The sequence below is a fragment of the Pollicipes pollicipes genome, unplaced genomic scaffold (genome assembly GCF_011947565.3).
Source record: "Pollicipes pollicipes isolate AB1234 unplaced genomic scaffold, Ppol_2.1 Scaffold_3087;HRSCAF=3621_pilon_pilon_pilon, whole genome shotgun sequence".
NCBI lineage: Eukaryota > Metazoa > Arthropoda > Thecostraca > Pollicipedomorpha > Pollicipedidae > Pollicipes > Pollicipes pollicipes.
Window position 1 is genome coordinate 37978528 of NW_023596225.1, and position 12909 is coordinate 37991436.

Consider the following 12909-nt stretch of genomic DNA (forward strand, 5'->3'; position numbering starts at 1 on the left):
GATGGCGGTTAACTTCAAGAAGTGCTCCGTTCAGCTGGTGCTACATCTCATCATCGGGATAGCATTGGTGTTGGTGCACATCTTCCAGTCATGCGTGCTGAATTACTACATCATCTCGCCTAAGAAGGACTCGCTGATCGCCTACTTTTGGTTCGCGGCCGACTTCGTCATTCTGTTTCTGTTTATCGGCTCTCTGGCGATCGCGCACCGGTACCTGCGCTTCAAGCACCGTGACCGTCAAGGCGAGTTCCCGTACTCGCCGAAGCGCCTAATCCGGCGCTATCCGCGATCCAAGCTGGGCATCCTGCCTCTTAGCTACGCGTCGTGGGTCGTCTACTCGACGGTGGTGGTAGCCAAGGTGGTGGTGATCTTTACATCAGAGATCCCGAACACGCTGCAGCCGACGGATCGCTGGGGCCCACAGCTGCTCAAGATCGCGATCGCCTCGTCTGGCGCTGTGTTCATGCTGCTGGTGGAGGGCCACCACGACGCCGAGCCAAACTCGGCGCGCAACACCTACATCCGCCTGCTCTGCGGCTCGACCGCGTACGAGATCATGGACTCGGTCCAGTTTCTCAGCCTGCTCATCCTCTCCGACAGCGGGATGATTCTGCCGTTCACGTTGGAGAACACAGTTCTCGTGCTGGCGGCGGTCAACTTCCTGTTGCCCACACTGACGCTCTACAAGCTGAGTCTGTCTGACTTCGGCCTGGAGACCGGCTCGCCATACATCGTGCTCACCTACAAACTGTTACACCTGGCGCTTGTCAACGTCGCGTACATGGTGATCCGCATCAAGCTGTGGGTGTCGCTGGGCGGTGACATCTCCCTCTTCCTCATGAAGAACATCCTGGGCGTGTTCACGGCACTGTACTCGCTGTACCCGGACTTGCTACGACTGTGCGCCGCCTGCCGCCGTGCGCCGCCGCAGAAAGCCGAGCCGGACGAGCTGGAACTGGACGACGTGCACAGCGTGCCGCTCAACCGCGGGGAGCACGCCACGCCGGCTCCGCTCTGAGCGCGCGCGGCCAGGTCGGGTGTGAGGCTGACGAGCGGGGCGCAGCGTTACTCCGAGCGCTAACTGGAGGAGACTGAGCGGGAAGCTGGGAGCGCAGCGTGCATTCGAGCACGAGCTGGGGTACATTGGTACTGAGAATGCAGGAAAGTGAAAATGCAGGAGTATGCAGTTCACACCGCGCCAAAGAACGGGAAGCTCTGAGTACATCCACCTGGGTTGGGTGATAGGCTCCGAGCCTTTCTTCTGACGTGAGTTGCGAACCTGAGAACGCACCTCACGCCGAGCTCGGGAGCGCTGACACAATGTGACCCTGAGCACAGGAGTTCGGAGCTCGCCATAGGGTATACGACCTGACGCTCGATGATCTGCAGTGACACCGTGTGACGGATCGCTGGTTTGTTGGTGACTCACTGCAATACTGTGATGAATGCAAGTGGACTTAGCTTTGTTTTAGGCATGCTTTGCATCCATAATTCTTTGTGGGTTAGTGTGCTGTTGGAGCTTATGCCAAGTGCTAGGGCGTGGATGGACGGCGAGTGAATTAGTTGAAGCTAGGTACCCTGTGGAATGCGGTCTGGATTTTAAGTGTCGTTGGAAGGGGGCAGGACGTCACAAGACATCAGACATCGGCGTGGCTCGTTTGTTGTCGAGACCTCATCTACGTGTTATCACACCTACGTGTCGGGCTAGTCAGCAGAGCGCAGATAATCAAAACGTCTCAGCCAGTTTGTCGTTGCCATGGACAGCACCGCGCAAGTGGTTTTGACCGCGGCAGGTTCATTGCGGCATCGTACAAACAGCACGTGCTGTCGCCGGGCAACGGACTGTCTGAGGCCCAGGTGCGTGTTCTCCGGCCCCGGTCGGAGAGCGCGTGCTGCCGCCGTCCGGGTCGGCATGGTTGAGGCTGTGGCGCGATCGTCTAGATCGCTGACGCAGCGCACAAACGTACTGGGCAGAGGCTGGTTTCCGACACTGCCGTCTCGGCCCGCGTGCTAGGCCGCTGATCACATGCGCTGATGGCGTGGACCTGGAGATACTGAGGTGCCGACCTACCTTTTTTTGCGCTTGCCCTTCGGTCTGAGATTATTTACGTTAGCGTGCAGTAGGAAGAGTAGAGTTGTTAAATCGTTAGCAAAGCTTGCCCATTCATACGTGTTCTTAACACGGAGCGCGGTCCATCTAGAAGTCTCACTTTATTCGCAAGTAATAGCGAATCTCAGGACGGTTCGCTGTGGCAAAACCTGGGGTGTGCATGTGGTTGAAACACGCCCGATCTGCTTAGACGCGTGAAGCTCGTAACGCTTGTGTGCGCATCTTGCACCGATTGTGGCGTTGTGAGGCGATCCACTGTTTTGCTGCCCGCGTTGGCTTTGTCGTGGCCTGGTGCTGTCGCTGCCGGCTCAGGGAAGCGCGCTCTACGCCGTGCTCACGTCGGTGGGACCAGCCGACAGCCAGCACAGCGATTCGAGATGACGTTCAGATGGCGGCGGGTCACAAGTTGATGCGTGGTGTGTCGTATGCAGAGTACGTCTGATGGCGACGTACATCTGTGGAGTGCGTGTTGCTGTGGTGCGCAGGAAACTGGCCCAGTCGTCGAACAAGATTTGTTACTCTGCTTGTCGAACCAAAGCTGGCGGAACTATCGCCGCCCTCTACTTTTGCGTATTGTTGAATTTGGAACAACATATATATATATATATATATATATATATATATATATATATATATATATAGTTGTCTTTTTTGCCCTCAGTCTTGCGGAGGCCAGATACGTCAAGCGCCTAATGCTCACACCCGGAAATCTGATGCTTCTTTTCTACGGGACGTAGTTTTATGTGACACATCTAGACCGCTGCCAGCTAAGCTATGTCAGGATTGTTTGTTCTCTGCGTACTATCTCTTTAATAGCATTGCTGAAGGTGTTGAATTTCTGCGCGACGTTCAGACGGTACGTTATTGGGTCTGACGAAGCATTGTTTTTTTTTTAATTCCGTTATAGATAGGGGGTTTCAGCGTCCCATGTGTCTATGGCGTCGTTACTATTCGCTTGCCCTCACTGTCACAATGACCGTTAAGTTTGACTTAATCATGCGAGGGACAGGGTACCGATCGTCACACTTCGCGTTAGTACTGATTCCTATCTAGCTCAAACCCGCTTTGCAGTGAATTGCGGCGGGCAGATCAGACTGGTGGCGAAAAGAAACAAGGCATGGGAATTACGAACGTGTCGCAACTCACCTTACCTGCAGCCAAAAAATCGTTTGTTGGTCGGCCGTATCCATTCGGTATACTTTATTTGCAAATTCGCTTGAGTCTGTGTGTTTCCGCTTTGCGTTGTCACACGTTGCTACTCTAATGCTATTCGTTTGATTTCTGCACGGTCTTCCACCGCTGTGGTGGCCTGTTCCGCGCACGGTTTTGTGTGACGCGGGGAGGGGCGGCTGCGACGCCGGCCAGCGACGGGCGCGGGCGCTTCCCTCGGGCGCGCGTTGCGCCCCCGTCCGCGTTCCGCGCCGCCGTCGCGCGACTGCTCGCCTGCTGTTCCGGCCATGTCTGCGCGGGCGATGTGCCGCGCATGCGCATGGAGATGTCTGGGCTCAAACTCGCCTGACAATGCATACCGACATCTATTGTTTACCTTGTCCATCGCGACCGCACGATGACCTGCGCACATTGCATTTCAGAAAATATACAGGAAAGAACGGCCTTGCAGCGTTTTATGGCGCCGAACGGCCCCAGTACTTGCCGCCGCGATAGTTATTTATAGCATCGTTTGCAGCATTATCTACAGGTGAGACGCCGTTGTATTTTGAACGCCACATGGGGAGCTACGGACACGTGTGCACTCACTTTTCCAGCGGTTCGGCGCGACGAAGTCGCTGTGCGGGTATGGTGTGATGGGATGCAGGACCAGCTGGTGGCATCGCATGCCCAGCGCTGTGCGGGTATAGTGTGATGGGATGGGGACCAGCTGGTGGCATCGCATGCCCAGCGCGGCGGTCCGATAAGCAGCTTACGATTGCTTTGAGACAGGGGTGTGGTTTCTTGTTCAGTTGGGGCTCCAGCCTGCCTCGCCCCGCCCAAAATTTGGAAGCCAAATAGACCAAAGTCCGGGAGAAACCAGTTTGCTGGCGCGTGCTGGTGGTAAGTTTTGTCATTTTTCACCACGTCCCATCCCCAGCTCGTTTTGTGAAACCACGCTCCCGCGTGAAGTTCTTTGGCAAAGGACCTACCTGAGGTAGCTACCCATGATGACGATAGCTGCTGACGTAGCTACCTATGACGACACAAATGCCGACGCCGCACACACGCCACTGTGCTCCAAGGCGAAGGAAGTTTGAGTTTGAGGAGCTGATGTGACGATTTGAGGAACTATTAGAACGGAGTGAGGAACGTAGGAGCAGTGATGCGATAGACGTTTTGCGGATAGCGACTGACAATGACGCCGTCCTTTGGACTTGGACAAGGACTTGCGTCATCATGAGATGACGTCTGGCAACGGCACCAGGTCCGCGTGGAGAAATAAGAGAAAGAAAAGTGTCTGTGGCTTGGACGCTCTTGTTGCATAGGAAACAATGAAGTGTCTGAGACAACATAGGAATTTATCCGCGAGTGCATGGGTGTAACAATCGGCGCAGGGGAGGGGGGGGGGGGGGGGCGGAAGGGACAGAGGGGGCATGTCCCCTACAATTTTTCCTTATTTAGATTTTGTCCAACACTGCAAGTTTTCACATTTTCCTGTTCAAAAATATTATTTTGGGCCAGGCTATTCCAAAGACTCTAATTTGGACCATCCAATCCTGACCTTGCCCTTACCCTTCCCCGACCCCGAATGTCAAGGGCGCAGCTACCCATGCTCTACTGGACGTCGCCACATCTTTAATATTGCTGCATCCATTTGTGCTTGATTGTATGTGATCACATCATGAAAATTGTCGAATCTGCTCAAACGTTATTGGGTTCTGGATCCCATCAAACCCAGTAGTACGTTCGCCCATGCCGAATGGGTGGCTGTATCAATGTTGACATCCCCCACCTGTCTTCTAACAAAACGACGGCACACAAACAATCCACCCACGAACCCAACATGTACACAAACCTGCCACACATGAGATCATAGGCACCCGACAAGCCTCACTGTACATCAACATGTTTATAAAGGGTTGTCTGGGAAAAGAAGGACGGATTCGGTGTCAACCCCAGCCTCGTGTGGACTCGCGTCCGGGTACGCAGACGTCGTCTTGTGCTTTTGTATGAATGCGTTGGTGTGCGTGTTTAGCGGAGTTGTCTATCATTGCTGTTGTCCCTATGATTGGACGTGATCAGTATTTGGCATGCTATGGAAATGTACTAATGCGGCTTTGTTTCTGTGTGTGTGTGCGTGTGTGTGTCTGGATATGAAGGACGGATTCGGTGCAGCCGAGTCTCACACTGGCAGTGCACCTGCCAGTGTCTGACTCCTGACATAGCGCCTCTAGCCTGGCGTTTTTCCATGAAACCGTGCGTGTCTTTCTCAAGCTGGCTGAACGTAACGACAGTCTGCCCAGACCCCCTCGTGTTCTGTCTGTGCCTACGCGTGTGTCTGATTCCCGATGGGTGGACGGAACAGGTGGAGCGTGCTGCCAGGCGCCCCCGCTGCTGGCCTCTCGGCTCCGGCCAAGGCCGTCTTTGCCGCCGATAGCTGCAGAAGCAGAAAGTGCGGTACCCCAAGTCCGACCACGTAAGGGCGACTGCGAGATGGTCGTAAAATGTCAGTCTGGACGCGACGCCAGCGCGCGGCGACGTCTTGCCTCCGCCTGATAGCACACGATGGAGACGTCGCCGATCATTTCTTTTTCTTGGCATCGTCCAGTCGAGATGTGGACGCTGCCTTCTTCATCTTTCCCCTGCAAAAATTAACAGGTGTTGTAAACCTATGCGTACAAGGGATCCATGCGCGTCATTTCCCGTCGGAAAATGCACTATGTTGAAGCAAGCAATCCACAGTTGCATGGAGTTTTGAACTGAGACAGCTATTCTTAAGGGCATTCGGTGCAGTTCACAGTCATGGCCTTCTCAAGACCTAAAATCCTTTAGTTTTTTAGCTACACGGCCACGAAGATGTGCAGACTATGCAGTTAACGTATTTCTTTTTATTACAGGTCTTAGAACATTTGGACACTTGTGTTTGAGGTCAGCGTTCATCTGCCTACCAAAACGTTTCCACAACAGCCCCTAAACACAAAGCCATTTCTACCAATTTCAGAATGACCCACACCTGTTACGGCTGCTAGTGTCGTGCAAATGGCGTGAGTAGCCGGTAAGCGCGGGGACGGAAGCCGGCGTCTCTAGTTCCCAGACCACAGTGATTGCGTGCAAGATACCAATCTAAATATCCGGCAGCTTTCAACACTTCTTGCCAGAAAGCGCGGCTTGACCTGTTTTGCTGCAATCTTTGCACTTTTAAAAGTGTCATTTTAATTAAAACACCCTGTAGCAACAGGGAACCGGGGCAGTACATCACATTGCTTCAAGCATGCAAATTAGGTAGACAAAAAAACAAGAAAATGAAAAGGAGGGTGAGTGGATGCGGACGATCATCGCGCCGAAGTGGAGGCGGATTATCTGTGGATGCGGGGAACGCGATCCCCACATCGTGTCTCTTTGTGCACAGCCATCGCTGATGCTAAATGTTTCCTGGGATTTGCGGTGGGGAGGGGGCAGCTGTCTCGCCGCTCGCGGGAAGCGCCACGGCTCGACTCACTGTGCCAGTTTCGTGGCCCGGTTCGGTGACGCACCGGCGCGTCTACGACCCGCGACGTCATTCTTGATGGCGTGAGACTTGGGCTTCTTGCCGTCCGCGCTTCGGGAGCCGGAGGTATTCCGATGCTGGATCTTGTCCTTGATGTCACTGCAAAGGGGATGTGGTCAGTTCAGCTCATCGGACCCTGCCGTAAGACATTCCTTTTCGCTCCCTTTTTAACATAATCATTATGGGCTGACAAACCTGGGTTTTTGCGTGAGCCTCAGTCCAGCCAGTACAACAGCAACGATCCGCATCTGTGCCTGTTGCTCAGGGCTGAGGCGCATATAGCCCGTCCTGCCGCTGCCATTGATGGCACGCGTGCCTGCGCAGCCACCCTGGTGGCGTTACGCACATGCGTTGCTTTTGCTGAGAGGTTTCGTCCCATAATCGTTTTCTACGGAAAGCTAGAAACGTGTGGAAATGGTGTTACAAATGAAACGCTTCGCTTGATATTGGGCAGAGTGCTTTACTTCCTTCGCATTACCATCACGTTAACTTACATCGAGGATCAAAGCTATGGCGGGAAAATGTGGAGTGGAGAAAAACGTCAGTAGTGGAGAAGCTAGGCGAACGAGTGCGGCGCACGTAACCTCTTCCTTCTCATGTTTGTGAAGCTGAGTACGTATAATTTCATGTACCAACGTGCTTGTTCTCAGTTTGTTACAAATTCACTGACAAATTTCGCTGGGACTATGCATAGTGTAAACAACAGCTATCCGATCTTGAGTACCTGTAGACGTACAACATGCTATTTTTAACCCACAGAAAAGCATTGTGCTGCTCGCATAGACCCGGTGAGCTCTTAAATTTTTCCGTTGGAATGGTTTATGAATTTGTAACTCTCCGATTATCTCTGGGTAGCTTAAAATTGTATTTTTATGTCTGGAATACTAAATAAAGTCGGGCGAGAGCACACCGTGAAAGTTTCATTCTGTAAGCCACTGGTAGACCAACTCTGAACGGTTACCTGACTTCTTGGACTCACTCAGTTCCTTTGGTGATTTGCCTCTTCTCAAGTTCCTTGTCGACAGACCTGGGGACTTTCTTGATGTTCGATGGCTTGGTCATCGCCTCCTTATTCTTGTCATCCTATAAGCAATGCACACCACCGTTTAAGCTTCAGGCCTCCTGCCGATTATAAATCGAATGCAAACACGCCAACCACTTAAAGGCGCTTCAGCTTTTGCGTTCACACCGTGGTACCCATCAGGCATTGTGAGGCAATTTTCATCACCACCACCTCTTGGTGTCATGGCTCTAACCACCGGTGGGGGGGGGGGGGGGGAGGAAAAATATCCTATCCAATTTTCGCAGTGACATTTGGCACCCTCCTACGTCAGACACGTGGTTACATTCATGTTAGTGTGGTTTTTAAATGGCGTAGTGTCCATGACATTGCTGACAACATGTGCTTTGTTGATGGCATATCCCGTCTAGTTTAATTTTCACGCCTTTGTTGGTCTCAAAAGACAACATCATAGGCCGATGGGGTGGAGCGTTAAATAGCCCTCCGTCCAAGCTGGTAAACCCCCATAATGATGTCTAGCACCATGGGTTCACCTTTATCAAAATTTGTAATGCGCCATCATAAACGCACGAGGATAACGCTAACTAAAACCTGAGCCAAACGCTTGCACGGCACGTACAGATGTCTTCCGATATGATTATGCGTCCAACCCTATGAGAAGCCAATCCGCGGCGGTACGGAAGGTCAGCATCGAATCATTCAAGACTTACAAGTTATAATGCACACTCCCGCGACGCACTCAGGGTTGGTCCAGATGTTGAGCAAACATCTGCACCAGGGGCGCGGACAGGGGCCTTGTGTAACGCCTGTTGCCAGCGGTGTTACCATGGTTTCACCGCCTTGGCCATCAAAATCATCGGTTTGTTTTCGGTTTGTATCGGTACCAGAAGAACCAGTCTCGTACCCAGGCGGGCTGGTTGGTTCACGAACAGGACTGTTTGGTACCCAAGCTATGAAACCTGGTGACGCACTGCTCAGCTCCATTCACGTAGGGCGGGGTCATCCGGAGTATGACCTGACCTAGCTGCACTCACGTATCGCGGGTTGGTCCAGACATTGACTTGGCCGGCAGCGGCGCGCTCAGGCGTGTTGGGCAGGGAGGAGGGCTGACTCACGCTCTGCAGCACCAGGTCGGCCGAGAAGGACGGACGCGCCGGCACGATTGGTGAGCGGCTGCACGTACTGAAACAGCGGTCAGTTGTTGGCGCGGGCTACTACGGGCTGCCAAAACGACCCTGTTTTGAATTTTCGGTTTTGTTACGACGATGAATTTTCTCTTTTGTCACAACCAATCACATATATCTCCGGCGCGATACCACTGATAGTTCTGAGTCCTAAGCATGTCCAGTGTCCTAATCAGGAGGTCCTGTGATGACGAAATCTTCGTGAAGTGCAGTTTTAAAGACCTTGAGAAAACATTCCATACCCGGCACTGTTCGACTACCGGTCACTAACTACCAACAGATATCGACCATGTATAATCTGGCAATGTGCGGTGGGTCATCCCTGACGCCGTACGGCGCCGCCATGCTGGCTGGTTGTGCTCGCTGCGAATGCTGCTGAAGACGCGGTCGGCGTCGCCAGGCCACCGCGGCAGACACACCTGTTGATCTCCTCCAGCTTGCGGAGGAGGCGCTCGTTCTCCTTAATGACCACGTCCTGGTCGCGCATCAGGGCGTCGCGCAGCGTGTGCATGTCCAGGTTCTCATCGCGCAGCGCTGTGTTGTTGGCCATGTACTCCTGGAGCAGCTCGATCAGCTCCTCCGTCTTCAGCTCCTGCAGCCGCTCCTTGTCGATCGCCAGCTTCTGCTCCGAACGACGCCGGCCTGTCGGGGGGATGGTCAGCATGACAGGGAAACAGGGCTATTTCTGCCAGACACGGGGTTCGTTGTCAGGCCGCACAAATAGCACCGCTGCGCCGACCGCGGAGTCGGGTCAGCTGTCAGTACGCGTGAGCGCGGGCAGACAGGCACTGCCAAACGGAGGTGGGTGAAATTGCAGTCGGGCTGAAGGTCGGGACAGGTCAAACAAACCCCGGGCTGCTGAATATAGCCCGTCTGCTTGGACCCACGCGGGCCGGTTTCCAAGGAAAAGAATGTCAACCCAACAGCTCAGCAGACACGGAAGAGAACCACGGAACTGTCAGCCGCTTCTCGCAGAAACGCAAAAGCTGCACGATGTTCTCAGTGGTGACTGGGATGGAACACCACGTCTGCAGTTAGAACGTTGCTTGCGTCCGTCCAATAAATTAGCAGTCACGCCAAAAGGCGATTGCAACATATCCCCGACTAAGGAGCTGGGTCGACTCGGTGTTTAGCTCCAGTGGCAACGCACAGTCCGGCTCGGGCGTCGCCCCGTGCGCTAAGAGGAGCCACCAGCGGGCAGGGGATCACTGACGGGCGGGGTCTCCGGTGCCGGGCGTGCCGCCGTTGGAGAGCGGAACCGTCTCGCCGTGGGCGCCGATTTTGACCAGTAGCTTCAGATGGTCATTCTCCTGCTGCAGGATGTGCACCTCGCGCTTCAGACTGAGGATGAGTGCCTCGCGCGGGTCCTGCGGCCGGCCAACGAGCAGCGTCAGCAGAGCCAACGCCCGCGCGGCCGCTGACCGCAAACAGCCGAGAGCCATGCGATCAGCGAGCACCAGTGCCCATACGCATACGGTTACCACACACTCGAAATGGGACAGATGCAGTAGCCAGGGAACAAGCATGGTACAGAGTTGCGCCCTCAGCGGCCTAAGTTAACAAGCACATATACACGTGAATGAAAGTCGGTCGGATTGCAGCTACACGGCTTGTCAGTTGCGTTCCGGACTGGGAGGACATCCAGGCAAGAAGACAGGCCACTGACATATAGCAACACAGGAAATCTGTAATTTTCCTTTGTGTGCGACTAAGTTAACCAGATAAAGGATTGAGTCAATTAGGAAACATTATGCTGGACATGGGCACATTATTCCAAAACGTCTCCCAAAATCACCCTAAGCGTCTCATAACGCAAACCTTTCAATTTTTGCACTTCAACATTTATATCCATTTTTCACATGGGTCCTGTCAGGCACTGTGGGGCCCCCAATCGGAGTCTGCTGCATCAGCGATGTACCGCCATAACAGAGCATTTCCTCCTGGAGCTCGAACCCGTGTCGATGGACCTAAGGAACTGGATCGCATTCTCTCGGACATAGAGATGCCGCTTACTTATGGGCATGGTCCGTCATTGTGTGTCTTTTGTAAAAGTTTGTTGTGCGTCTTTTGTAAATACCTCAGTCTCCTTCAGTCAATATTCCACGTATGGGTTGTTCAATGTTTGCCAAATCCCAAAATTCGGTTGAAAAACTGTTGCTCCACATGCAGCTGTGTTAACGCAGCTCATGTTTAGCCAGTTACGTTTATCCAGCAGACCCAGTAAAGCTATCTGCAGATATCTGATATCTCATATCGGTAGGGGTATCCGCAAAACATCGCGGAAGTAACACCTCGTATCCGTAGAACTGCACACACGCAACTCTCTACGTCGCATTTCTTCGTATTGTTTTTTTTTTGTACACGATTTTTCATCACATGTTTTCATATACGCAGGCCTTTGCATGAAATACGATGCACTGAGAACAAAATCAATGATGTACCACGAAATCACGAAAACTCTCCTTCCACAACACCAGAAATGGCACGCTCCTCAACCAAGGTTGGTGTTCTAGGCCAGGTGGAGACGTCCCTGATACAAGATTTCGACCCACTGGGAATCTACCAGGGAAAGTACTAGGAAATGTACCAAGAAAGTTTCTCGGGCGGGCGCCCACCTTCCCGACAGGGGTATCCCAATCGGTAAGGTGACCGGGTGCGGTGACCGCGATCAAGCCCATGTACAGCGCAAAACATCAACGGGAGGGGTTACTACTGCCTTATCTGCGAAAATATATCCGGCAGTGGTGGACATGTGCTCTGACCGAATCTGCGCGCCCTGTATTATGCCAGTGGGATGCAGAATGGAAGATTCAGTCTCCTAAGAGAAACGTGCAAAAAGCTTCCATATGCGCCTTAGCTGAGCACAATCGAGGACTTCCGTAACTTAGTCAAATGGATAAGGGCTCTGGAAGATTTAGTCCTCTACGAAAAACATACAAAAAGCTTCCAACTGCGCCTAAGCTGAGCCCAATCGAAAACTCCCGTGACTGAGTCAAAGGGAAGTGTTTGGGAGGCCGCCCCTAACCACCAGCTGGGACGCCGCGTTCGCCGGGTACTGCACGGCGTGGATAATAGGGCGTCACGCAGCAGGATGTGTGGTGGGGGAGCGTGTGCGTGCTACGGCACCGTATGCAGTGAATCGTGTTCTTTATTAATATGCCGCACTTCACATTGCTCTTCTTCGCGTACAGGACAAGCTTAACACGCGCTCGGGTGGGGGGGGGGGGGGGGGTCAAATTGATCCCCCCGAAGGTTTTTTCCAGAATGGTTTCCGAACGACGCTGCATAGCCGCGCCACATTTTGCGTAGCTGTAGACGACTGAATAGCGGCTCGTTTGGCATCAAAAATGGATACACCTTGTAAGGTCGCTGACCTATAGCAGGTCAAAGTCAGGTCATGGTTTCGGCGAAAGCAATTGCTAAGGAATCCTTCAATTTGATCCAACAACGGAGTGTTAGACGAAGTCATACATATCTGAGATGCTTTCTTAGGTAACAAAACAACTGAATAAGCAAATTACATTGACCTAAGGTCAGGTATGAAGGTCGCACCAAGGTTAAAACCAACCTGTTTTGTTACTCTAGGGCTTGCTGTGTGGGATAGTTTCCAGTGTTCATTTCGAGTTTATTTATAGCAGGAACCACATAATACGTCTTCCATGGACTTTTCAGAGGTCAGAATAGGTCATTGACCTAAAAAGATCCAGGTTAACATTTTGTTTTAGGAGCATATTGCCTGATGTAATCTTTGTCGCTTAGTCAAATACAAAACTCAAAGCAATCTTGTACGATTTTGGTCACCTTGACCTTCAAAAGGTCAAACAAGGTCACTGACCTTGAATGAGCATGTGACCTTTGCTTAGAAACGGTTATCTCCGTTCTGAGGCACTTTGGA

General features: G+C 52.6%; 2 protein-coding genes across 4 annotated transcripts in view; one reads left to right on the top strand and one right to left on the bottom strand.

Annotated features, from left to right (window-relative positions):
* Position 1: 1 nt before the first annotated feature.
* On the top strand, positions 2-2720 carry LOC119089486 (uncharacterized). Its single transcript, XM_037212211.1, has one exon. The coding sequence runs from the start codon at positions 2-4 to the stop codon at positions 1016-1018; it is 1017 nt and encodes a 338-aa protein (XP_037068106.1). The 3' UTR covers positions 1019-2720.
* Positions 2721-3626: 906 nt separating this feature from the next.
* The window catches only part of LOC119089485 (kinesin-like protein KIF12), a 43142-nt gene continuing 33859 nt past the window's right edge, over positions 3627-12909 (bottom strand). For 2 of the 3 annotated variants that reach the window (XM_037212207.1, XM_037212208.1), the window contains exons 12-17: positions 10228-10381; positions 9434-9656; positions 8865-9012; positions 7789-7892; positions 6762-6908; positions 3627-5904 (exon numbers count right to left, since the gene is read on the bottom strand). In XM_037212207.1, coding sequence (XP_037068102.1) covers positions 5844-5904; positions 6762-6908; positions 7789-7892; positions 8865-9012; positions 9434-9656; positions 10228-10381 — 837 coding nt within the window. In that variant the 3' untranslated portion in view covers positions 3627-5843. The remainder of the gene's footprint in view (positions 5905-6761; positions 6909-7788; positions 7893-8864; positions 9013-9433; positions 9657-10227; positions 10382-12909) is intronic. The other variant, XM_037212209.1, reaches the window with a different exon arrangement.